At 48.3% G+C, this 26,722-nt stretch overlaps 1 protein-coding gene across 1 annotated transcript in view; it reads right to left on the minus strand.

Annotated features, from left to right (window-relative positions):
* Window positions 1-107: 107 nt before the first annotated feature.
* LOC119377088 (uncharacterized) overlaps window positions 108-26,722 on the minus strand; it is a gene marked incomplete at its 3' end in the record, with an annotated part of 76,980 nt that continues 50,365 nt past the window's right edge. Inside the window, 2 exon segments of the mRNA XM_049411532.1 lie at window positions 108-228; window positions 13,221-13,354. Coding sequence (XP_049267489.1) covers window positions 108-228; window positions 13,221-13,354 — 255 coding nt within the window.

The raw sequence follows: 26,722 nt of genomic DNA on the forward strand, positions 1-26,722 counted from the left end.
TGTCTCCTTGACCCATGTAAGCGTTTCTTAGCTCAAAGTAAATGCATATTGAAATGGCGTTCAATTCAGGGTCTGTGAAAGATCGAGTGCGATGGGCCGAAACTCACTTGCAGCGAAGCGTCGGGACAGGCGGCTTCCCGGCATCTTGTGGATTGGACGCTGGCATCAACGCTCTTACGCACTCTTCCACCTTCTCCATGTCTAAGCACTGGAGGCCGTTATGGGTTGCTGCGAGGTGTATTGAAAAGAGGCAAATTATAAAAAATTTACGCGTGGCTTGACGAAGATGGCGGAAATCGTGACAGCAATGATAATAGTACCAGCAACCACAAGAACAAGAGTGATAACAAAGAACTGCCTCAGCGCCGCAACATGATATATAGCTTCGTTACAGTGGAGCTCTCTTAGTCGACCCTGTGCCGCTGTAGTAGTAGTAGCAGTAGTAGTAGTATTAGCGTCACCCAGGTCACGTGACCAGAGGTGGAGTGAATAAGTAACTGTAAATGACACGAAATGACGATGATAATGATCAGTATGATACTCTTTCTCTCATAGGGCAATAGACAGGTGGCCTTATTGTGAAAGAGTACGTTTAGACAATCACGTGGTTGATATTAATAACAAAAAAGAGTAAGAAGCAATTGCTAAGCGGCAGGACACGAGAGAGGACGCAGAAAGCTGCGCCCTTGGTCTGTGCAATTTCTTTAGCCCAGTCATATAGTGCTGCTTTTCTTCAAATCGGGAATAAACCAGTTGAAAATGTGTACAAAACTATAGCAAAACAGAAAAAAATGCTTCTGGCGAAGGAAAAAAACGTCCCCGTCATATCAACGAAGTGAATGATGGTTAGAGGAACTTGCTCGGAAATAATCGGGTAAACCAGGAATGCTCCGTACATTTCCTCTACTGTCATATAAAGACGTGACACGTTGTTATAGCAGCGATTGTGGTGAGGTTGTTGTCGAACCACAAGCGGTCGCAGACCTTGCAGCTGTGGCCGAACGTGTGGTTGAAGAAATCGCGCTTGAAGCGCGCGTCGGCGCCACCAACTTGGACGTATCGACTGCTTTCGGCGCTTGGCCGCTGCATACCGCGCCCGTACCTCTTCGAGGTTCTCTTACCGGCGCTTCCGCCCTGCTTCGGCTTCGCGGGCTTGTATCTAGGGGTCCGCACGACGCTGACGTCTCTCTGCGGCCTCGCGAGCTCTCACCGCAGGGTCTTGGCGGTGAGCCCGTGCTGCTGCTGCCTTGCGAGCCCCCCGCTCCGCCACCTTGTCTTCTTCATTCATGTTATTAGTATCGAAGCGCACTGACTTACGACTCTCGAAAGAGAAAGGAAGCGTGCAGTTGTGGCCCTCTAGCGGTCTTCTATGAAACTAGAACACGCGCCGGAGTGTAGCGAGCGTTGCATGCTACAGCTGGCTATGTTATATGTGGTTTTGCTTGCGGTAATATCATCATAAAGGCACTCGAAGAACAAGAGGAAGAAGACTTCTATTTCGCGCTAGCGTGTACTGAGATGGTTATAATTCACCTGTGTTACAATGAAACTAGCGGCTACGGCGATGGACAAGCCCCGAGCATAAGGAGCAGCTCCTAATTGTCACACGATCCCCTGTGTGTCTGCTTGATGATGATGATGATGCTCCTGGGATGATTGGCCCCTACCCACTCAGGGGGATCGGCCAAGAGTCAGGCGGATCATATAGTCTGAAATTTTTAAGTGCTAATAGACGTTACAGTGTCAATTAGAATGAAGGTTATATTTTAAATGAATTCCAGTTTTTAATGAATTCCAGACCGGCGGCGCAGTGAGTTGCAGTTCCACTGCAGTATGCGCGGCCTCGTTTCACGGAGACGGTTACTCGCCATCCTGGGTTAGCGCCGTTTGGGTGGCCAGCGCTGCAGTGCAGAGCGGGCGAATGGCGAAGTCGGAGGGCAGAAACTCCAGTGCCGCTGTGAGTGCTAGCCACCAAGACTGAGATGGCAGAACGCTTCTTGTCGTGGTCGCCGCTGCGGGAGCAATGACACCGGTGGCGGCTGCGTAGGATGGTCCCTAGTTTCGTTCGTAACGCGAGCAGAAACCCTGGGGAGGAGAGAGAGAAAGCACGCGCGCGTGCAGCGAGACAACGCACGCAGCCGCAACGTAAACAAACCGACGGTGAAGCGCCGCGCGCGACCGCATAACGAGATTTCCTAAAAAGGGGGTCGCTTTTCAGAAATAGGGTGCCTTGATGCCCGCGCATCGAGGCACTCTATTCTGAAAGGCGCAGCAGCGCCCCCCTGGCCCAGGTTTTCTCGTCTCATCTCCGTACCAACGACTACGCCCATGATCATGACTGAAGCCTTAGAGTAGCTGAAGTTCTTAACATATACGTGGGCACCGCATATTGTGAATCCCGCGCGACGATGGCATCAACAGCACATAATAAACGCGGATACTCGATATGCACTCTGTCGTGTCTGGGTATTTGGATCCATCCCACCGCTGCAACAGTTATTGCGACCGGTATTTAGATCCGTCCCTTCTCGGCAACCAGGTTGTTGCTGTGATAAGGCAGCGTCGTACCCGGACTCTGTTTGGTAGCGTAGTCGAGTCTCCGGGTTGAGGAACTGATGCTAGCAAGCTGGGAAAATAATAACAAGTTTACTGGCACTTTTCGTACACTCAATTACATCGTGACAAGGTCAGAGTTCAGCGACGAGCGAATTGGATGAGCCTGTTACCGAGGGCTCAGAACCCCATTTCTCACTTAGCACCGTCGTTTTAACTCTTCAGGCGGCTCCTCCTTCTCGATAACCACCAATCACACACACGACCCCACCCACCATGGCACAGTCCATTTCACTGTTGCTGAGGGGTCGTTGCACTCTTGAAACAGCAAGGGTCCGGTGGTCGACGGCACGCACGTGGGGTAAGCAGGACAACAGGTACCTCGGGCTTGCTCCTCCGATTCTTCCCCGAAGGCAGAAAAGGGTCTGCGGCGACTCCTGTCAAAACATACCGGTCAGGTCGTTTCGGCAGCACACGAAGCCAAGCCCAGGTGGCCCATTGTCTCCGGCTTTGCTGTTCCCGACTTTGAGGTCGAGATTCGGCCCATTGTCGGTCGCTTGCCGCCCCGGGAACTCCGTTTCCAGGAAGGATGCAGTGTTCTAGCAGTGTGAGAACGCCTCGCCCGCCGATTCTGATGGCCAGCGGCGTCGGCACCGACTGCCAGTCATAACAACTCCTTCAAAGCGTCGTGAAACTCGAAAAGAAACGCTACGCGCGTCTTGTCTTCCTTCTCACCTGGCCGTTAATTCTCACGGGACGAGCGGGGAACGCGGTGCCACAGCCAGGCGAGCATCGGAGAGCTATTTTTCGATATAAATGGATGCTATGAGCGAGGCTTGGTCTAAATCTGCCGCTTCGCGGTTGCGTTAAAGCGTTGACGAAATTACACTTCTATTGGAAACGCGCCGAATGGGACAGTCGTAGCAACGGCGCATTCTTTTTTTTTTTACCGAGCCGGTGGCACACATGTTACCGCCCCGTTTTAAACTGGACGCGCATAGCATCAATCCAACCATCCATCCAAGAGTACTGTGAGAGGAGAGTGTGAACACAAAAAGGGGCGTTAATGTAGCCTCCGTATAGTGTTTGGCGGTAGCTCAGTGGAATTAACACCCGCCAGCCGTCGTCGCGGACCAAGAGGTCAAGGGTGCGACTCTCTTCAGCGGACCTTTTCTTATCGTTTCTTTTTTTGCCATCTGAGGTCGTTCATTTTTCTGACGTATTTCCGTGACGGCAATACGTCATGAAAGTCTGTGCGGAGCCCCGCATAAAGCACTTATGTTTTTATGTCGGGTGGACCCCGACATAAAACAGCGTGTCAAAAGAGGAGGGTTGACGGCGCGCGAGGGTGCGGCGGCGTGGAGTAAAAGAGCGCCGCTACTTTCGAACAATCAAAAGGCTTCAGGTTGTGAGTGTACGTCGTCAGCGCGGTGAAATTCAAATTGCGAGACATTGTAGCCACGTGAGTTTCCTAGCCCGAAGCGGGCCGCTCCCACGTTGGGACCGAAAGACCTAGTCTTTCGGCCGCTTCGCGGGCCCGTTGGACTGCCCATAATTGTCCCTCTAATGTCGGACTGCGCAGAGCTGCGTCCCACCGCTCTTCAGTGATGATAATATTAGTTCTTCGTGCGTGTGTGCATAGTCTGGCGATTAAGCTCATAGATGAATCATGCCACTCGCTATCGTTACGGCGTGAGCACTGCTCCTCGGCAAGAGCAGATGAGGAGGGCGGACCCTATCTTAGCTTCGGGCGTCTGTCAATCAAGCTGATTGACGCGCGAACTCGGGTACAAACTCGTTGATTCTGAAAAGGCCCCAGTTCAACTCGTGACTGTCATAGTGCCGGTGTGCCTGTTAAGCGTTTCATGCGGTGGGCGCTAAGCAGCAAATTCTTCGCATATAAAATAATTTGGTCAGCTTGCGCTACTTGTGCAAGGCTGGAGCCATCGGAGGAGGTTGTGACCGCCTAGGTCCTTCCAGCCTTTTACGTGGCTCGTCTACTCAGTCTGCTTCGGAGTGAAGACCACGTCAGTTCGGTGTCAGTTTTGATGGCGTTAATTAGCTAGGTCTTCATTAACATTATATTGAAGAGGTCTGTCTCAATTGGTAGTGTTCTAATTAACAGGACATTATTTTTCAGGTTACTAGCAAGGTCTTAATTGGCATTGAGCTAATTAACACAATCATGATTAACACTATTCTAATTAGCAGGGTCTTAGGTAAAGGACCTAATTAGGATTGATAGCGGGCGAGTTGGAACTTATCCATCTTTGCGCAGCGCACAAAATTGACGAGGCACACAAGAGGACGGGACAAGCGCTAATTAGCTTCTTAATTAGCGCGCCCATAATTATCGTAGTGTTTTATTTTTTAATTTCGAGAGTTTGCCCAACAGCATACATTTAAATATACAGGTAGAGGCCGGCTTCCGCATATACATCAACAATGCTCTATGGTGGGGCCCATAGAGCCACAAAGCATAATCCGGTGGTCCTGTCGGTTGAAGGCCCTGTTCCAGGTAGCGCCGCCGTACCTGATTCAGGCCAGGGCATGTCCACAACAGGTGTTTGATTGTAACCGCGAACGCTTCAGTGGCAGAATGGGCAAGTATCCCCAAATGGTCCATGCAGATGTTGTGGCCAGGCATATGTGACCGACGGAGTAAGTGCCGCCCCACACGAAGTCTCCGCAACACCACCTCCTCCTGGCGGGTAAGCCCGCCTGGGAGGTTTGAACCACACGGTGGAATTAAATCTCGTGTGGTGCGGCGGAGAATCTCCTTGCGGTGGAGGAACTCACCCCGGCGATCACTCGGGAAAGGCGCTTCTAGAGTACGTGGCAGCTCACTGTGGGTGGCGGTGTCAGCTTGTATGTGAGCAGAAACGGTGTCCGTGGTATCCACTGTATCCTTATCTGGCCAGGCATCTGTGCAGTTATACGCTGTATATCGCCTGCGAAAGTGTGCGCGTTATATACCTTGCGGAGCTCCTTTGTGGCTGATGTAGAGTCGGTGCGTATTATAGTAAAGGATGACGACGATGCGGAAGCGGCGCGCACCAACTTTGTTGCGTCTCGTATTGCCAGAAGTTCAGCACTGACCGATGGAACCGGAGCTCTCAGGAGGTACAATCGATTGACACACAGGTTTTGGTGCCCCGGCACCACGATTGACGTAGCCGCCTGCGTGTCCGTGCAGCTCGCATCAGTACAGGCCACCAGTGATCCTGTCGGGAGTGCGGCATCTGCTTCTTCAATGTGGCGCCGGAAGGTAGCCGTTGGACGAGGGACTGGATTTCGGAGGCGGCTGATAGGTTTTTTATCCGTTAGTTGCCGGTGATCCCACGGTGGAAGGCTTACTATTGAAGGGGGCGAGACAGACACTGGATTGCCCATATATGCCGCTAAGTCAGCAGCAGGTGGTAGAAATGACGGCTTGAGTTCCCTTGCTTGCCGGCGTTGATAAATCAACTCGTCGATGGTGTTTAGTTGCGCCTCTTCCTGAAGTATCGCGATAGGTGTGCGTCGTGCAAGCCCGCGGTAACGACGCGCATCGCTTCTCTGTTGATGTATACGGGCCCGATCTCTCGCTGTAAGGTGCTGAAATTGAGCCGAATAAATAAGGCGAGGCTGCAGCACTCCTCGAAGAAGTAAACGGGCAATCTTCGTGCGGGCACCTCCAGCCTTGGAGCTGATTCGTCGTATCAGATGGAGCACCTGGTGCACTTGTTGCTTAATTTCGCGAATCCAAGCTTTTCCAGATCCATTTTCCGTAATGACAACGCCTAATATGCGTAGCTGGGTAGCTGGCGTAAGAGGACGTCCAGATAATATCAGCTGAATAGGCGTGTTTACAAGTCGTCGCCGGCCCCAGCTGTTGGCAACCGACATGTAGAGAGTCTTGTCTGTTGAGAGGGTCAATCCTATGCATCTGCACCACTCGAAGGCCGATTCCTGTCGTTGAAGGTCGTTGTGAACACTCCACACTGTGATATCGTCGGCGTATATGATGCATAGAGTTTCTTACAATAATACCTAAAGGGGAATCTGGCGCTAGTGTCTACGCGGGCTCCTTGAGCAGCGCTTCAACCACCATGGGAATGATGGGAAGTACAGGCTTCGGATTTGCTTCGGATGGATTAGGTTCTTGAGATTCGCAACGCTTCTTTGACGAGTGTAAAACAAGTGATATGAAGTTAATTCCAATTAAAACTTGCTTCATTCTTTTGTACGTAAAACTTATTGCAAAAAGTTTGCGTGACCGTGAGATGGAACTGAAACCTGGACAAATTCAACCACCAGGGTATGCATTGCTCTGCAATTGTGTTCCAGATTTGGCATCACAAAATAATGAATTGTTTTTTTACAACATTTGAAAACAAACACGCTTGTTTTTCCCTCGAAAGTACGCATTATCTATTTATGGTAATAACAGCACTGTAATGAGTAAGAAACACTAAACTTATCGTCTGCTGCGATGACCAGGTGCGTCTGTCCAAGTGGCCTGCCTCCAACACATCTCTCGTTTTGTTGTGAAGTCGAGTCAGGGGAGCGTGACGGTGCGTCTACTTAGCTCGCCGTCGTTTTGCGGTCGATTTGAAGGAGTTTTGAGAAGTAGCGCTTATCACAAAACGTGAACTCTATGCAATTTCCGGCACTGGCATGGGACGCTACATCTGTGCGCGCGGTGAGTGCACGACGCTTGCTAAAACTGTAAATACAACCTGTAAAGCTGCAGCGTCGCAGCAAACCAAGAGATATAGCGGTCTTCAGCCTCTTTGAACAACAAAGGCGTTGCTTGAGTGCTTTGAAACGCACCCCACTACCACGCCTCGCAAAGAAACGAAACTGAAACTGTAGAAAAAGATCCGTAGACAGTTCGCTAGACTAACAAAATCCATCCGAAGCCTGTACTTCCCATCTTCCCATGGTGGTTGAACGATCGCAGCGCCAGTTTCCTCTCTAGGGTATTGTATGAAACTCTATAATATGATGTAATACACGTCCGAGATCGCTGCCAGAGCCCATCCGAGGGGTGGCATTGCCAGGTTAAAGAGCAATCGTGCAAGTACTGATCCCTGTGGCACTCCCCGTTTTGAGTTAAAGGTGCCGGTTGCGTTTCCCGCCACACGAGTAGCAAACGTTCGTTGAGTCAAGAACCTGTGTACGAATGTGCACACGCGCTCGGGTAGTCCCACGCAACGCATAATGGCAAGTATGGCACTGTGGCTAACTTCATCATATGCCTTGTGCACCTCCATGGCTAATATTGTTCGGACCCGGCGTGTCCTATTGCCTGCCAAGACCATGCCAGTAAGTGCTCCAAGTCCATCTTCTGTGCCCAAGTGCGTGCGAAATCCAATTTGTGCAGGATGGTACCATTTGAATTGTTCAAGCCACCAGGTTATTCGCGTAGAAAGCATTTTCTCCGTTAATTTGCAGACAGTCGCTGTTAAGGCGATAGGGCGCAGGTTGCGTATATTAGTAGGGTCTTTTCCTGGCTTCTGTATCGGTATGATTTCCGCGTGCGTCCAAGAAGCAGGTATATATATCGCCTTCAGCCCACACGTGATTGATGTTATCCAGAAGCGAGGCCAAGGATGTCTCATTTAGGTTTTTGAACAACTCGTAAGGTAATCCGTCCGGTCCAGGAGCCGTCCGTGGTTTAGACGCGTCAACTCGTTTAGACGCATCAACTCGGCCATTGTGAATGGTGCTTGGATTCCAGTAACTGCCTCTGGATTAGGTTGTTGGCCTATCGTCGAAGGCAGGGTCACATGGTCATTTAGAGGGGAAGGAAGTACATCATAGTGTGGGAACAACGTCCGGGCGATTTGTTGTGCAGCATTCAACGGGGTATCCGCAGTGGCTAGAAGCACCGAAGCCGTTGGGTCGGGCTGACGTTGGCCCTTCTCCATGGCACGAAACGTACGCCAGACAGAGGCTGTGCGTGACGAGGGTCCGAGAGGACGCGCACCAATCTAGCCATCGTCCTCTGTCCAGTCTTCGCTCATGCCGACGAGCTTGTGCCGCGATACTCCGCATTTGAATTTTTGCTTCTATCGACGTAAGATTGCGCACCGCAGCAAGTTCAGCCCGGCGCCGGGCCGCCCAAAGGCGCAACAGCTGCATGTCTGGGCCGATGGTCTTATTTACCTCCGTCATGGCTTTAGACGGCTTCATTAGCATGGTCTCAGTAAGACGTAGATTAATTAGCTCAGTCATAGCACACCCTCACCTAACTAGGCATACCGCCCATCCAATTAGCTAATCAGCGGGGGCGCACGTGCTCGGGGAGCGAGCAGGCGATGAATAAGAGGACGGAGACTGCGCGCCGGCTGAGCAACGCGCTAAATCCAAAGGCCGACCATGATGATTACACACGTAGCCTCGGCAATTAGCTCCGGCCGCGGGGTCGTAAGGCGCTCGGCCTGAGCTAATCTCAGAGGCCACGGTGCTGATTATTCTAAAGGATACTCAGTGCAGACGTTAGACGCTTGAAAAAAAATTTAAACAGCCTGTACCTCTAAAAAATATGTTAGCAGAAGTTTGACACTTTTTCTTGCAGGAGTGCACTTCTGCACTCAGTGGAACGACAAACAAATGAAAGAAGATGCCTCGGGTTTGAAGACACCACCCAACTTTGTCGACAGCTCTTGACGTGACGCCGCGTTCCATCGTAACCAATAAAACGCAGCGCGCGCTGTGGGATGGATTTGATCTTTTCGTACTGTCAGCTCGTTCAAAAGGGGGTATCGCCAGAGCTCGGAAAAATTCCGAGTTTCGCCAAACTCGGGCCATCCCGCATAGCACCCCTGATCGTGCGCCGCACTAACTAGGTTTTTAAGGCTCATTCGCACCTGCGATTTGCACCGGTCACACGACCATGTGAGACTGGCGACCAAAAGCGAATAAAGGCGACCGATGTTCACACCTGCGTCCTGCTTATACCCGTGGGCACACAGAATTCATGTCTTCACATTGCTATTGCCCCGCAAAATAAGCTCGATCCCGTCCTTTTCCTGCACATCTGATTGGCTCAGAGGTTGCGACTGCAGTCAGCCGACTGAAAAATCGAGCAGCGAGCGATTGTGCCAAAGTAGTCGCTCCGCGTCTAACTTGGTAGTGCAACCAGTGCTAGTCGCAGGTGTGAACGAGCTTTTCCAGGGTGTCGTCCTCGTAAGCTCCCCGATTTGTATTTTTTTTACATATGTGCGGCCACGGCTACTACTCTTTTCTTACATGATATATTTGTCGTCGTAAAAGTTTTTGTTTGTTTGGGCTTCCGCAAAAGCGACTTGGGCTATGCTGCGCCACGTCGTAAAGGTGCCAACAATCCTAAAGCAATACAAATAAACGAATGAATGGACATTCACATAGCCAGTCTCAGTACATCAATATAAATGTTCCACGTGGCTGCAATGGTGCGCCACTGCACTGCAACGGGCTTCGAGCGAAACAACCGTCGCGCGATGGTTTCGCAATTTGTATTGCAACGAATTCATCGAATAAGCTGCATCTCTAAAACATTTAGTAAAAATCAAGAAGTCTTAGTCGGAGTCACGAAGAAGAAATACTAGGAGTGCCATTTCTTGGGCGAGTTGGAAATTCATACTTGGAAGGGTAGCGCTAGTAGACACGGACTAAAGGAAGACACACGGACACACAGACGGAAGCGCTTCCGTCTGTGTGTCCGTGTGTCTTCCTCTAGCCCGTGTCTACTAGCGCTACCCTTCCAAGTAAGAAGAAATACGCATGGGCAGGATATACAGCGAGCATGCGAGGCAACTCCTCGTCATTAAAGGGGTTATGAACAACATTTCTAAGTAACCATCGGCTGGCCTCATTATCGGAGTTTGTCGCCTCGCCAATCGATTGGCGCAAAGATTTCTCGAATCCGTCAAGAACGAGCGCAGTTACAGTGGTTTGTCGCGCGCTGGAAGCTACACGGGGAGAGATGACACGGGGTAAAGAAGTTACGTTAACGCGTGTGATGACCTCTATTGTGCGTGATAAAACGTGATCATTCCTTCCCGTTGCGATTCCTGTGCGCCAGCGTGGCTCACCGTGTAATGTTAGCAGACTATGGTGTTCATTAGGGTGACTGTTAAGGCATGTTGGTAAGACATGATAGAAACTACAAGCGCATAAGACGTGTCCTCGTCCTGTGCGATTTTGGTTTCCATCGAGACTATGGAGCACTCCGCAGGCACTTCGCGGCACCCCGTGGCAGAAGCCTATACTACATCTCACAAGCTGGTTGCAGCAGGGTGGAAGCTGCGAGGTGTAAACAAAGCACAAGCTTGCGCAGCAAAACATAGGTCTGTTTGTAATTGCTTTATTGTTGGAGAAGGTTAAGAAAACTGCGTTTGTTTGGCACGTGCTACGTCACAGCAGTACGTGATGCGCCTAATCACGATTCGCATGTATGTCATAAGCGTTTAATTACTGTACGGGTAACTGTTCATAATTGTGATGGCGAACCAACATGGCAGCGCCGATATAGACGCGATCGCCCGCTTCGATCCGAACTCGCGCTTGCTACTTGACCACATTTTGGACAACAGTAAATAAGCGGTGGAATCGGCTATCGCTTTGTCTCATCTCTCAGTGGATGTGAAAGTGCTTTTTCGGCCCCACAAAATTGAGCAGTTTGTGCAAAATGTCTGTCCCAGCGTCCAGACCCAATCGGGCGTGTACTACAAACCACGCTAATATATTTAGAGATTCTCTATGTAACGTAGTTTATCAGCTGCCGTTGTCATGTGGAAAATATTACGTTGGTCAGACGGATCGGTGTTTGAATGAAAGGTTGAAAGAGCATCTGTACAATGTTGATCGGTCAAAGCAAGGGTGGCTGTCCGCTCACTGTAGCACGTGTGGGTGTCGACCAAGATATTCAGACTGTATAGCATTGTCGCCAAAAGCAGAGATCGCATCACACGCGTATTCATCGAGGCTGGTAAGATATTTTTCTTTAAAGGATGATTGTGCAATTACCCCCTCTGTCGCTCTCATTGATAGGGAAAAGATCATTCAGGTTTGTCCAAGTGATGAATTGTAACATCATTGTGTTCCGCGCATGGCTGGTGTAACAGTGTGTAACTGTATAAAAGCGAAGGCATTCAAAAGAAATAAACTGTTGGAAGTTCAACGCTCTGTGTCCTCTTCTGTCCCCTCCAGTCGGCTGCGCTGTTTTGCACTCATAATCATGTTGTACCAACACGCCCAATCCTACAGTCTTCTACGCTTCTTATGCATGGACATTCTTCACATGCCATGCGAGCTGCTTCCACAATGATGCAGGTGTGGTCATTCGGGTAGGAGAAAATCACCTTGGTCTTAGCAAATCCAGGGGTGCAGCCGCATGCGTTACAATGTTTGCCCAGGAAGCCCTCCTTTCCTTTTCTGCGGATTATCAGCCACTGAGATTACCAATCCGTCGTGATACAAGTGAATGACCCGCGCCTGAAACCTGGTGCCTACTCTGTCGCAGCAGGACTATTTTAATGTTTCGGAGAAGCAACCCTGAACAATAATCCTGTTCACAAGTTTACCGTGCGCAGGTTAGAACAGTAGGATTGTTTGTACGAGCGTGGTTCATATATCCGGCAAATATGATCAACGGTGAAATCGAGCTCAAGGTTGAGGAACCGGACGTAATCCTAGTATGGAATACCATGTGTTATGACCAGGGGGGACAGATATAGTCTTCAAATATTCTGACCATTTGCCACAACTCAGAATGCAACCCCAGGCCTTACCCTGTAAGCCTACAAAGAAATCGTACACGTATCTGAAGACTATCAGGACTTTGGTTCCTGGTAACCGCTGCTGTAAGACTGCCTCGTATTGCTTAAAAAAGGTCGGCCCACAAAGGCGCGATGCACGACCCAATAGACGCACCCTAGTTTTGAATGTAAACAAAATAATTTACTTTTACATAAGTACATTCGAGATAAAATTGCACCATACTGAAGAAATCTCGCAAGCTTAACCCTGCTTGGTTTTGAAAATCATTATCACCCATGTCCTGAATTCTTTAAAACGGTCTTTATTACTCACTCCCAAATAACGCGCCGTTGAAATCCATCAGTGAAAGGATTGAGCTCGAGTGTTGCTAGACCATCGTCTTTGTACCTGCTGTAACAGGGGAAAGTTAAATAAAGGGCTGTGCTCCAACATTGCGAAAAAGCAGTGTACACGTTAGTATTGATCGATATGCATAAAAAATATTTATTCCTACTTTAAAGCGAGCGTTTAGTTAGTACATCAGAGGTGCTCTCGAACCCAGACTTCTGACACACGCGCTTTACCTTACTGATGCGGTCGTTTGCAAAGGAAGGTTGAAGGAAGCTTTTTAGAATACGCTGCCCCCTCAAGGAGCTCCTTAAAATAAGGAGGCATAAAGGACTCCTCACGTAAGGTAAGGAAAAGGCCTGAGGTAAGGAGCGTTTCAAAATACGGGCCTAAGAAATTTGCAGTCACAATGTGGCCGCAGCAAGCACAGCACCTGGTTAATTGAGAAAACATGGCAGGGACCTTCGCCCAGCAGTGGGCGTAATCAGGAGGATAATTATGATGATAAAACACTTCACTTAACTGAAGTTCGCAACCATATTTTCTGGGTTTTCTTTTTTTTTTTTTCCTTCCACTTCATATGCACCCACCTTCTAGTGCGTTAACATCGCAGATAATGTTGCGCATCTCCTCGTATCCACTCTCGTGGGTCCTGTGGTCACCAGTCGCCGCTTCAAAGCAATTGGCCAGACGTTGGTGACACGGTAGCTTTTCTTTGATGAGGCTGCAATTTAAAAAGATTGCAAAGCGACAGATTAGCATCCTGCAGAGCTTTCGCAGGGTAGCCATTGTCGCGATGTCGATAGAAATTTTTCACCCCACTCTCATCAAATTCGTATGAGCGATCGACTTACTGATTGATTGAAAATATGATAAGCGAACTTTGGTCAGTGTACAGCATTAAACGTCACCGCACGCGACGTACGGAAGCTCGTTGTTAGGCCTGCAAGTGGATATTTGTGCACTATAAAAATCCGCTCTATCACAAACACACACGCACACACACATATATATAAAAGAAGGAAGGGGATTTTCGGGGGCTCGTTTCATTGTTTGACACAACCTTAATGAAAAACAGCAGATAATGAAGCCAAGGATAGTATAGGGGACGTTAATTGTACTCCTTTAAGTGTATTGTTATAATTGTGATATAGATGTGAAGGAAGCAAAGTGGACGAAAAGATAACTTGCCGCCGTATGCTGAAATAAATATATAAAACAACCACACAATACCTGCAACCTCTCTTGAGCCCCTCCTCGTCGTAATCGCCCTCTGGGCCAGGCTTAAGCTCCTCCCGCCATAAAAAGCCCATATAATTTACGTAGCAATCCGTCACCGAGCTCGGGTCACATCTGTCAACAACTGAAAAAAAAAAAAGAATGACGAGAAATAGAGGCTCCTGTTTCTCGATATCTACTATGCAGTCAAATCAGAATATGTGATTGCTCAAGCACATTTGTGCTTCAACAATGCCTTGAAATAAAAGGTTCTCCTGTCTTCGGCTAGAGTGATCAGCTTTCATATTAGAGTGGGTAGGTTACTGTAATCGCATGTACGTGTGTACAATAAGCACATCAATATGTATGTATGTATGTATGTATGTATGTATGTATGTATGTATGTATGTATGTATGTATGTATGTATGTATGTATGTATGTATGTATGTATGTATGTATGTATGTATGTATGTATGTAGGTGTGTGTGTGTGTGTATGTATGTATGTATGTATGTATGTATGTATGTATGTATGTGCAAATTAAGCTGTAGGCATTTTCGACGGACAGGAACTTCAGTGAAACACTTCATGTTGGGGATCTATTTGCATGGGCGTCGGCAAGTAGTTGCAAGAAGGTCACCTGCCCCACCACACCCTTCTCACCCCAGCGTCACGCCAGCATTTGCCTCCCACCCAAGCCACACCAGCGCTCCCTCTTCCCCCAAGGGTGATGCAGCACGGGTTCGCACCCTTCAAGACGAAATCCTGCTGATGTCGATGTCTCTATGCCGTCTTTTTCCGATAACGTGAAATTAACGTTACGTACTCAAAGTAGGCCGGGCACGTAGCACGTCGGCAGGATAACTGGTGGTCATTAAGGGTAACTGACTGGATTCCAAGAGATGGCAAACGCGTGAGGGGGAGACAGAAAATTAGGTGGGTAGATGAGATTAAGAAGTTTGTAGGTACAACGTGGCAGCAGAAAGCACAGGACGGGGTTGATTGGCGGAACATGGGAGAGGCCCTTGCCCTGCAGTGGGCGTAGACAGGCTGATGATGATGATGACTCAAAGTAGCCTTATATTCGTAGCACTAACCTTGCCCTGTAGCCGTCGACAAGGAGACGATGAATGAGCACGCCATGGTGACGACCGCCGCAGTTTCTTTCCGTGCAAAGCTGCGTCTTGAATTCATGCTCACCGTTTGCCGGGTGCGTAGTTGCTCGCAGCAGCTTTGAAACTCGGAGAAAAGGCTGTATACGCCGCCCTTCTGCAGACTCTGCAGAGATACGTACGCAACTGTGAGCAGTGAATTACGAGGGCCGGTTTCAAAGGTCGTGAACCGATTGCAGTGTTATTCAATTCAATTCAACGTCTATTTTCTTGATCAATCAAGAGGGCGGCGAGGACTAAAGGTTTGCAAGCCTGACGAGGGTCCCCGCCGCCACATACACTTCAGACAGCGCTTGGCAATCTTTATAAGACATCACACTAAAACACTAGGCATAGCGGTACTCAAACATAAACATAAACAATGTTTAAACTGAATATAGGCAATATGCGCATACATAATATTTACATATTTTACAGCGAAAGCTGTTATGAGATCATTTCACCGGCCGTTTTTGGCGCCGTAGTTGTCCGCCGCCGCCGCCGCCGCCGCCGCCGCTGCCGCCGCCGCCGCCGCCGCCGCCGCCGCCGCCGCCGCCGCCGGTGTCCGTAACCAGTATCGCTCGAAATAAGAAAAAAACTAATAAGAAAAAAATTCCAGGATGGAACGAGGTTCGAGCCTGGGTCCTCTGCGTGGGAGCCCAGTATTCAACCTCTGAGCCATGCCGGTGCTTGAAACTGCTTTGCTAAAAGGTCCTATACAGGCTTCATGTCGGGAAGGAACCACATTAGCGTATGCAATATAGCGTGGTAGATGAGTAAAATAAGCACCAAGCGTAGCACAACGCGAATCTGTAACCAGGCGTCACACAATGCGAATTGCGCAACGAGTAGGTTGTTGAATGCTTCCAGCCCATTACAAAGGGCTCTGCAATATTTCTTCATCGTCATCAGGCACAACATCAACAAAGTGCGCATAATGTCTTACATGCGTTTAGCAGGTACCAACGCTCTCCGTAGAATGGCGAAAAATGGCACAGTGCCTGCTGCCCTACTTCTCAAAAATTACAATGATTTATAGCGTAGTGGGTTCCTCGCAAGCGCACTTGTATTGTTTGCCAAGGAAGCACATAAGCGCATGATCCACTTCCTCGGGGTCTCAGTAAAATTACAATGATTTATAGCGTTGTGGGTTCCTCGCAAGTGCACTTGTATTGGTTGCCAAGGAAGCCCATAAGCGCATGATTCATTTCCCTCGAGGGTCTCAGTAAAGTTCTTCGCCCCCCCCGTCTCTCTCCCACGTCCAACGTATGTTATACAGCATGACGGGAGAGGGAAATAGCAACCGGGCGTCACCCAATGCAAATTATATAACTGGTTGGCCGTTTAGAGATTCCAACCCAGGGCTGAGGCATAATTCTTCATCGTCATCAGTCGTCGCGTCAACAAAGTGCACATAATGCCTTACAGACGTGTAGTTGGTGCCTCGCTTCTCCGCAGAATGACGAATAATGGCTTATTAGGTGCTTCCCAATTTCACAAAAATTGTGATTTATGGCGTAGTGGGTACCTTTCTAGTGTACTTGTATTGTAGCCCCAAGAGAGCTTAAAACGGGCTCTAGAAACGCCGCTCTTCCAGCTTTCGCTGTGACTGTGCTGCGGTTTCAGCGCAGGCCTGGCGTTTTTTACAAAGTTTACAACTAATCTCAGAAATCACCAAATTCTAGACACACAATGCTCTGTATATGAATTCAAACAATATACACACAATTACCATATACATTGCTATGTCACATCGAACAAACCCTAAATGAATATAAGAGAAATAGAATACATCAACAGAGTGCAAAAATTCTTTTTATCTCGAAAATCAATGGAAAGCGAAATGCAACCCAGTTGTAATTAATAAGGATTTAATTCGCTTTTTAAATACGGACGAGGAGCATTCGTAATTCACTTGGCCTTATGTTTTGTTTAAAATACATACTTTGGTAGGAAATTGTTTGTTTGCCGTAGTTTGTTCTCGTTTGTGGCGTGTGGAGCTGTGTGTGTCGGAGGGAGTGCTTAACAGAATGACTCTGATTCATCACATGGTACAGCTTTTGCTCGTATATATAATGCCACATTTTTAGGGTAATACATCTGATCTGCACGAATCATTGAGAATTTCACGAACAGCGACGCAGTTTCGATGTCTATGAATGACCCTGCGTAATTTATATAAAGGCGGAGAACTTTTTTTTTGTAGTCGTACGAGTCGTAAACAGTTAGATTTGGTAGTAGTACCCCATACTAATGCTCTACAACAGAGCTTTGAATAAAAGAGTGCGTGATAGAGTAAGAGTTTTACGGAAATCGGTTCATAGTGTGCTATTCTGTGTATGGTTCCTACTACTTTAGATAGATCGTTGTAGAGGTGTCTCATGTGGCAATTCCAGGATAAGACCTCGCTAAACCACACTCCCAGAAATTTCTGTTTTGTTTTTCTGTTGAGGATGACTCCATCAAACATAATAGACGTCTCGTAGTTAACTTTTTTGCTGATAGGTCTGAAGAGGATGTAGGTTGTTTGGACACGTTCAACTGCATTATTTTGACTAAGCCAAAGCGATGGTGACATTAAGTATGTATTAACCGTGTCTCCTAGTTAATGTAAGTCATTTGATGCAAAAGTACATTGGTATCATCTGCGTACATGATTATGTCTGGCGAATTTGGAATAGCAACTATGTCATTTATATAAACAAGGAAAAGCAGCGGGCCTAATTTTGAGCCTTGTGGTACAGCTTGTTTAATTTCCATTAATGATGATGACACTGTTTCTAGACGAATAGTCCGCCTTTGTCCCTTCAGATAATTACTAATAAGGCGTTTTGCTACCCCCTGATGCCATATTTGTCTAACTTTGCTAATAATATCTCATGGTCAATGGAGTCAAAAGCTTTCCTCAGGTCTTAACGAAGGTGTGGCACATGGCGTGTTTTTTCTTTATTTCTTTTTTTAGCTCGCGGTTAATCCACGGCTTTCGCGCGTTATTAGACTTCCGTTTTAAGTACCAGACCGGAAATGCGCGGTCATAACATGTCCGTATTTTGTTTAAAAACATAGTGTAAGCCATGTCTGCATTTTCATCATTATAAACATCTTTCCAATGCAAGGCTCGAACGAGGTTTTGGAATTCATTTAAAGACACGTTGTTTATCTTTCTCTGTGGCCGCCGAGAACTGACTTTTTTTAGCATTAGGCTGACCAAGCACTGTAAGGCAGTAAACAAGTAAGTGATCACTTATGTCAGCTGATAATACACCAGTACTAATGTCATTTGTGTTCAGGTTTGATATACACACATCAAGCATGGTCTCACTATGCTCTGTTATTCTTGTAGGTGTATTTATGTGCTTACTACAGCCGTAGGTTGCCATCGTTGTATGCGGCTCAGATGTCCAGAAATCATCTACGGCCATATCAACATTAATGTCACCCATTAGCAAAAATGGCTCGTTATGAAAGCATCCATACTGTAGCAAATTTTCAAAGAAATAACACATTTTCTTTTTCTCACCCGATGGTGGCTGGTAAATTAGAGAAACAGTAAGGTTTGAAAATTTTAAGGTTAGGCATTCCACGTCGTCCTCTATGATTGAGAATTCATCTATGCGACTGTGCTTGACGCATTCCTCTAACATAAATAGCTACGCCACCACCTTTCCTTCCATGGCGCCCTAAACTGTACGATGCATACCCATGAAAAACTGGCGGTTGTTCACAATCTGATAGCCAAGTCTCTGTGAAAAGCATAAGGTCAAACTTAAGATTTGTTTCCTGTGTGAAGAAGAAGATCGACAAGCACGGAGGCCCATCGCCATCGGCTGGCACACACCGACAATTCGCGCTCTGGCTACGCCCTGCGTGCTGCTGCTACGATCGTCGCTCGCGTAGAATCCTGAATAAACCCCCCGTAACAAGTGGTGGAGGTGCTGGTAAGCAAATCTGGAACTACGCAACGGGAAACTCAAGCCCGCCTCTACAATGACGGAAGGAGGACCAATGCAACACCAACAACCCGGTGCCGCGGTGACTACCATGCTCTGCCCTGGTCCGTTCCCTCAACGCGACCGACCAATCTTCAGCGGTGCAGAAGAGCAAGATGTGGAAGACTGGCTCGCTGAATACGAACGAGCGAGCGTGATAAACCGCTGGGACGACGCAGGAAAGCTTAACTACCTGTCATTTTACTTGAGCGGTATCGCCAGCGTGTGGCATCGAAACCACCAACGTGACCTCCCGACATGGGCTGCCTTCAAAACTCACGTGACGGAGATATTCGGGCGCCCCGCCGTTCACAAGCTTCGAGCTGAGCAACGTTTGCGTGCTAGTACGAAGCAGAGCGGTGAGAATTTCACAAGCTACATAGAAGACGTTCTCGACCCATATAACCGCTTTGATGTAGCAATGACCGATGCCGAGAAGATTCGGCATATCTTGAAAGGAATCGAAGACGATGCTTTTCAGATGCTGCCGGCGAGGAACCCATCAACAGTCACTGACCTAGTCAGCCTTTGCCAAAGCTTCGATGAACTGCGCAAACAACGTGCAGCCACCCGCCAATCTCTGCCACCCGCGACTTCAATGTCCGGCTTGGCTGTTGCTCCCGATCATACGTCCCTGCTGCAACAGATTAAGGATTTCGTTCGAGAAGAAGTTGCTCGTCAGCTTTCGATGATGCCGCTTGTTCACGGCCAGTCAAGTTCTCCATTGGTGCCCGCTCTCCAGAACATCATCAGGGATCAGGTAGCCGATCAAGTTCCGCCTTCTCTCCTTCAGGCTCCAACTGCTGCTCCCCTGACGTAGTACGCTGAAGTCGCTTCGAGGCCGCGTCGTTGTCTGCTCGGCGTCTGCGCGCACGCGAGTAAAAGCAAGCTGACGGCAGTGCCGGAAAAGCAAACATGGCGGCACCTGTGGATGCAGTTTCCTTCCGCCTCGCATTTATCACGTCGTCGTCCTGCGCTGTGTGGCCCGTAAGTTCAAAACCTACGCATTTATTTGCTTTATATTCGCGTCCTGAAGCTTCTAGAGCAAGGTAGTCATCGGTATTTTGCATGCTTCCAAGATTCATTCTCATATTGGCCGAGACAAGGCTTAGCAGGCATGGCTAAATAAACACAGCTGATCGCAATAATAAAGGCAAAGCATACCTGACGTTGTTTCTCCAGCATGAGCTGACACAAAGCGATGGCCGATTTTGCCATTTATTTATTGCTGTCAGGACAGTGGGCGAGCAGCAAGCGCGAGTTCGGATCGAAGTGGGCTGTCGCTTCTGCATGGGTGCTGCCATGTTGGCTTGTAACCCCAGGTACTGGCGGTTGCTAACACAATAATTAAAGGCATACACCATAAATACGAAGTAGATTAAACATATCGCTTATCGTTGTGGCGTGGTACGTACCAAACAAACGCAAATGTCTCAACGTTTTCAACTTTGAGGCGATTGCATGTAGAACTATATATGTTTTGCTGCACAAGCATGTCACTTGCTTACACCCTGCTGCAACCAGCTTGTGTGGTACGGCCACGGCCGCTTCGCTGGCCCAATGCGTTGGCTGGGGCAAATGGCTGGGGGAAGGCCAGTTACGATCACGTGATAAAACATGGCAGCGGCCATGCGCCGCTGCGGAAAATCGTCTATACAAACGGAACACAACCATCGAGAGACCATTTGAGGATGCGTAATAAAAGAGTCCAACCCACAGGAAGCGAGATGGGAGATTGCAATTAAAAAGGCGAAAATCGCCGGGGCCATTCGTACCTGATAAAGCGAGCTTTGTACCACTGATCCTTACATACATAGCTAAGTAAAATAATCGTGTATGTACTTCATCGCTTTGGCATTACGTATATACCCGATTTTAACGCATTTAGCCGCTAGAGAACGGATGTCGGAGGGCTTGCCTCGAACTCGATGTCGTGCGATGCTCGCTTGTACTTGCGAGTTGCAACGCGCCGGGATAACTGAAACTTCTTTTGCATTGTACCCGCAGTTCGCTTTGATGAGCTCCCTACTTCTTTGAAGCGTGGATTGGTGGAAGAAGCTTTCCAGGTCCTTGATTTTCAGAAAACTGCGCCCCGACACTATCGAAAGAGGGGGTTCTATTGTGGCCTATGCACATTCGCTTGCGGATGGCTCTCCTTGTACTACTCAGTTAGCGTCAGGGCTGCGATGAGGGCGCTAGTGGTGGTGCCTTTCGCAGCGCCGCCTGGGTAGAGTCTGACGTCCATAGATGTTCGCTGGCTAGGTGGTGTCACAGTTTCGAGAGACGGTCCATAGTGGCGCTGGCTACTACGCTGTTCCAACCAATGCTTCTAGTATTTGTCCACTAGTAGTAATATTTGAACAGCGCGAGCATTCGACCGTTATTCAGAAGAAAGTGCCGCACCCATTTCAGTCATCGCCTCAAACGCATCTTCTACCTCGGGGCTTCGTTCTGCGTGACTGCAGCAGCCACGCAGGCGACACGAAATGGTATAAACGAGAACGGAGACGCCATTTTTGCAAACTGTCGCAAAAGGGACATGGCTGAATACCAGTCAATGTTTCTAAAAACGCTGATACCGGGCCCGTATTCTCAAACGATCGCAAAAGGCGATGGTATCGCGTTTGGTGACGTAGAATCTGATGCGTTGAATAAGTAAAAAAAACCACTTGCCTGTGACGTCATTGTTGCACTGGCCGTTGGTGTTATGAATGTCTCACAACACAGGAGTGAGTGTACCGTACGAGCGCAGAGCGACCCGAGCGCGGCGTTTTCGAGCCTATGCTGGCTTCTACACAGTGGCCAGGCTTGGCTGTGGCTACTTGAAATATATAACGTGTTGAAAGTGCTTTCAACATTTTTTGTGCGATTGTTTAATGCGCAGTATAATATTTAAAGGATGCAACTTTACGTGAAATATATTTTCGTTGGGAGTTTAACACGGCATACTCGGAGAGTTCAGCTGTAGTGTGCCGCCGCAGCGATATCGTCTCAACATCTCCGCATGTTGCCGGCTCGCGATAGGCCACGCGAGCAACGCACGGTTCATGTTCCTGGGACGTTCAAACCACGAAAAAACAGCGCTGTCAAGAAAAAACCACTGATAACACCCCAGGTATGCTCGCTGAAAGCTTCAGCGCAAAAAATGCTGCGTACATCCACCGAGGATTGAATACTAGAAGCTACCGCCTACGTCACTGAAATGCTAGTCTTCACCACCAACCGACGCTGATAAGGTGTGTTCGTTTATTCCAGGCATTGCAGGAGCGCCGTAGAGCACCGTCACGTCGACGGAAATACCAGATGGCGCCCTCACGTTTCCTGTTTTGGTCAACCGCCAATCAGTGGTGCGGTCTTGTACGCATTCCAAATAAGCACGGAGGCGTGGCGTTACATCCGGCCGCACGCGAATGGCCAATGTGAACCGCAACAGACGTCACGGCCCTGCATTGACCAATTGCGTACGGCTGGGTGTAACGCCACGCCTCCGTGCTTATTTGGAATTCGTACAAGATCGCACCACAGCGCGCACCAATGGCGATACTTTTGCGATTGTCGCCTTTTCAGAATACGGCCCCTGGCAGTCAGCGTGTGAAGCCGCTCCTCCTCTCCCCAGCCCACGCGCATACGTTTCGATCCAATCCAAGTCGTCCGGAGGCCGTTTTGTATCAATTTTTGTCCATAGAACGGGGAGAGGATGTCGACGGAACGAGGTCTCCGGCATATAGTTAGTACAGACTCTATCTAGAGTCCAGTCAGGGGCGTAGCCAAGGGGCGTAGCCAAGGGGGTGGGTTGGGGGGGTCCAAACCCCACCGAAATTTTTCAGTTTTGCTTGCGTATATAGGCACGCACACATACAAACGCACGCACGAACATACATAAAGTATGGTTGAACCCCCCCCCCCCCGAAAAAAATGTCTGGCTACGCCCCTGAGTCCAGTAGTGCGCCCATGTGTTGCTTTCTCTCTTCTGATGGCCTAAAGATAATTAGGCTCATTCTATGAGCAACATATGACACAAAAGAAAGCCATTGACATCTAAAGAAAGCTGTCATACGTGCTTGCGATGGTCGAACAACTCAAACTGCAGTTCATCTCGTGCCAGGACACTTGTGTCAGTCGGCTGTGAAAAGAAGTGTGCCCAAGTCCTTTACTTCATTAATAAAGAACCGCTTTTACAATACTGTATTGTTGTGCGTCCGGAGATAGAATATTCAACGAAATTCGAGCGTTTATCACGATATCGTGCGGCTTCGGGCATAACAGCAGGAGGAGAAATACATCCGTGCTGTATTGAAGGCGCTCACTGGGAAATTGCCGGCAGAGTTTTCCTTGCATATTATGACATTTGTTGTCACTTAACGGCCTTTAACTTTCACAGTGATGCATTTCTTCTCTCGTTTGTCCTCTGAGCGTAGTTTGGCGCGCAAGTGGAGCTCATCTGCAGTCGAAGCGGCACTCATGTAATGTGAGTGCCCGCAGCATCGAGCGGCCGCTGCTGCGGGTTTGTCAAGCGGCTGATCGCAAGACAAAGCTTGCTGAACCATGACACCTGGCTGCACATTTCTTGGTGTGGAGCTGCTGATTTGTGATTATGTCACGTACATGTATTTTTAGCAACTTATATCCGAGTTTCAGCACATGACGAACGACGCGGCTGCTAGGCTGGCATGGTCACATTTGACGCACTATAACTTGTTAGCAACCAAAATAATGCAACGTTTTTTTTTCTGCACAATGGTAGATGACGTCCATGACTTCAATTAGAGGGATTTAAAAAAAAATTAAAATAGGCCTTTTTGAGAAAATCATTTTCAAATTTCGGCGTTTTTGGTAAATCACGTTTCAACAAAATTATCAATTAAAACGGAGGGCAATAAAACTACGCAAATTATTTTAAAAAAGAGCGAAAGTGTCAAAAGTTAATATATACGATTTTTATTAACCTCACTTTAACGTGCTTGCAGCAATAAATTCCTGAAATACAGGTGTTTTGTGCGATTTGCCAAGTTTGTGATTTTTTTCTTCAATATTGCTTCGACAAGCAAGGGAAATAATAGACTCATAAGATTGTATTTCACTTGTTCTTTAAGGGGAATAAATATTGTGACGAAGAAGTGCACCGTTTTTTCTCTAGGTGGGCACAAAATTCAGAAATCGCGAAATTGGCGGAAAAGCGTTTATTGCGGCCAAAATTTGTATATTGTTTTCAGGCGAACAGAATTTCTTTTTCGCAAAACTAACTGCGAAACCATTGTTCTGGGTGTAATGCCTAGACCTACAGTAAATTTGATAACAATCGGGAACGGTGGCCGGGACATCGTGTTCGACCTTATCTGGACACACCCTAGAGGAAAGAAAGGCTGGGCTGAAAGAGCGCCGACAACAAGAGCACCGCCATTACTGTACCTTTGTGATTGTTGCTTTTGCACTCGTTTACAAATCGGCTAGATGTAACGCTATTCAATGAGAGTAATACTGGCAGCAAAAATCAAACGCGGGCAACATGCAGGCAGTGTTAATGTTTATTTCAAAAATGCCTAGGCAAGGTTTAAGGCCATTTTACTGTGCGTGGAAGAACGCGTACAAAATCGCGCCACCGGCCGTTCTGTGGCTGTCACGTGACCGTTCTACGGCTTTCCAGGCTATTCTCACGTCTTGAACCGTTAAACAATGCATATTGAATTTGAATTTGAATTGAACGAGCCTCAACCAATCCCGTGCAGCTCACAGAACGCTCCACCTCCGTTCTGTGACAGAACGCTTAAAAATAGCGCCCCAGAATCGCCGTATCAGCGGCCACAAATCAAAAGCAATGTCTTCCTATAGCTCGAGTAAGTACAACTGCTTCTACACTCCGCGAACGCAAAAAAAAAGTGAAGAAACACTTAAAGAACACGAAAATCGTCAAGGTGTTCGTTTTTTTTTTTTTAGAATCTTACCGAAGCGTCGGAGTCTCTGGTCCAACCGTTGCAGTACGTCCAATAAGCGACGCGCACAATGCCGAGACACTCACCTCAGCGGCTGAGCTTCGTTTGCCGACAACTGCGAAGGAGCTCAAAAGCCCACGCCTCGTTCGCAGCTCCGACGTGACTTCTGGGTGCTATCGCGGAACGATTCTATTTTTATTCCAATGCTTTTCGTGCATTTCGCGCTTGGCCATTGGTCAGAACGACGGTCCGTCCGCGTTATCAACGCGATCAGCGAGCCGCGAGTGGTGGATGAAGAATAGCATAGAATATGGCATAGAATCGGAAGTAGCAGCGTTCCTCGATTGCACCCCTGCTCTCCCAACGAAATTCGCCACTATTTGTTCTTTATATATATTCGGCGACAACTTATCTTGGCATTGGAGCGAAGGCTACGGAGGCGGGGCATCCGCACATTTGTGTACGCAAGTAGTTCGGCATCTTGCAGCCGATTTCAGTTCCAGTTTCGGTTTCGCTTGCTCGCATCGCTAGAGCGTTTAGCACCACGTCTACATGCAGAATGGGAACATCAGTGTGCGTAGATGCATCTACCTACTGTACTGTTTATTGTCACGTGGCTGTTACGTTGACGAAGGCAGCGGTGTGTCGAAGATGAAACTCTTTATTTGGCCAAACTTGTGGGCGGGAAACGAGTCAGTCAGAGCGTCGCCCGTCAATAATTATGACAAGTCGTAAAGCGTGTCGGCTTCTGTCGAATGTTCCAGTGTTATCGCTGGTGGCCACGTAATCTCTAAGACTATTCGCGTACCGCGCGCAATCTTAACAGAAAGATCTAAAACAATCGTGGCGCTTCTGGAACATCGCATCGCGGTCGGGGCCGCAGAGCTTCAGCCTTGATACGCTTAACTGTTCGCTCACTCACTCCGGTGAGCTCGGCGACTGTCCGGCACACTGCATTTGCAGACAAGTCACGCTGACGGCGCTCACTCCAGCGATGACAATGCAGATAACTTGCGTGGTCTTGATAGCCACTTTCTGTCACATTTAGAGTACAGCTTCTTCGGAGAACGAAACGGCGAGTTTGCGGCCGCACACGGTTCAGGCCAACTACACTGTAAGGCCAACGAACAGGCGGTATCGCTGACGCCATGTTTACTGAGACACTGAGAGAGCAGGCGTGAGGAAAATGTGGTGCAGGCGTGATGAAAACGTGGTGCTGTCCAAGAAATAAAGACCGAAACAAAGTTGAAGGTTACAATGCCATTTTTCACGAATGGCTTCCCATACGCGTTCTCTTTTTATAATGAAGAAATCTTTATTTATTCGAGCTAGGTAACTTTTCGAATTAGAAAATAAATATAGGTACTATTTCTTGGCGCGCATGCATGCAGGCACTTTGGCTCTGTAGCTTCCACAGTGGTGCCAAGAAAAGTTGTCGCGGAGTTTTTTTTTTTTTTTTTTTATAGAGATAGACGTCGCGGTTTCCCTCTCGCCAAGTGAGGAGGGAACCGGTGAGAAGGAGCGCGGCGAGGACAACCCTGGCGGACGCCAGTAACGTTGGTATCATTTCAGTTATTGCTTGGGACGGGCTCCACTCGGACGTGTTGGACTCGCTCCGCGGATTTCATGCGCAACGGTTGCGTCGTCCGCGATGCCGTGCACCTCTCACGGATCGCGTTTCGACTCTCCGTGATGTCCCTGCCTCTTCATAAACTATGAGCCGCTTATTGGCTATTGTGTCAAGTGAGTGCAAATCGTAGGTTGTGAGGCGCTAGGGAGACGGTTTCTTCTTGCTCGCGACAT

This window comes from Rhipicephalus sanguineus, unplaced genomic scaffold (genome assembly GCF_013339695.2).
Source record: "Rhipicephalus sanguineus isolate Rsan-2018 unplaced genomic scaffold, BIME_Rsan_1.4 Seq345, whole genome shotgun sequence".
Taxonomy (NCBI): domain Eukaryota; kingdom Metazoa; phylum Arthropoda; class Arachnida; order Ixodida; family Ixodidae; genus Rhipicephalus; species Rhipicephalus sanguineus.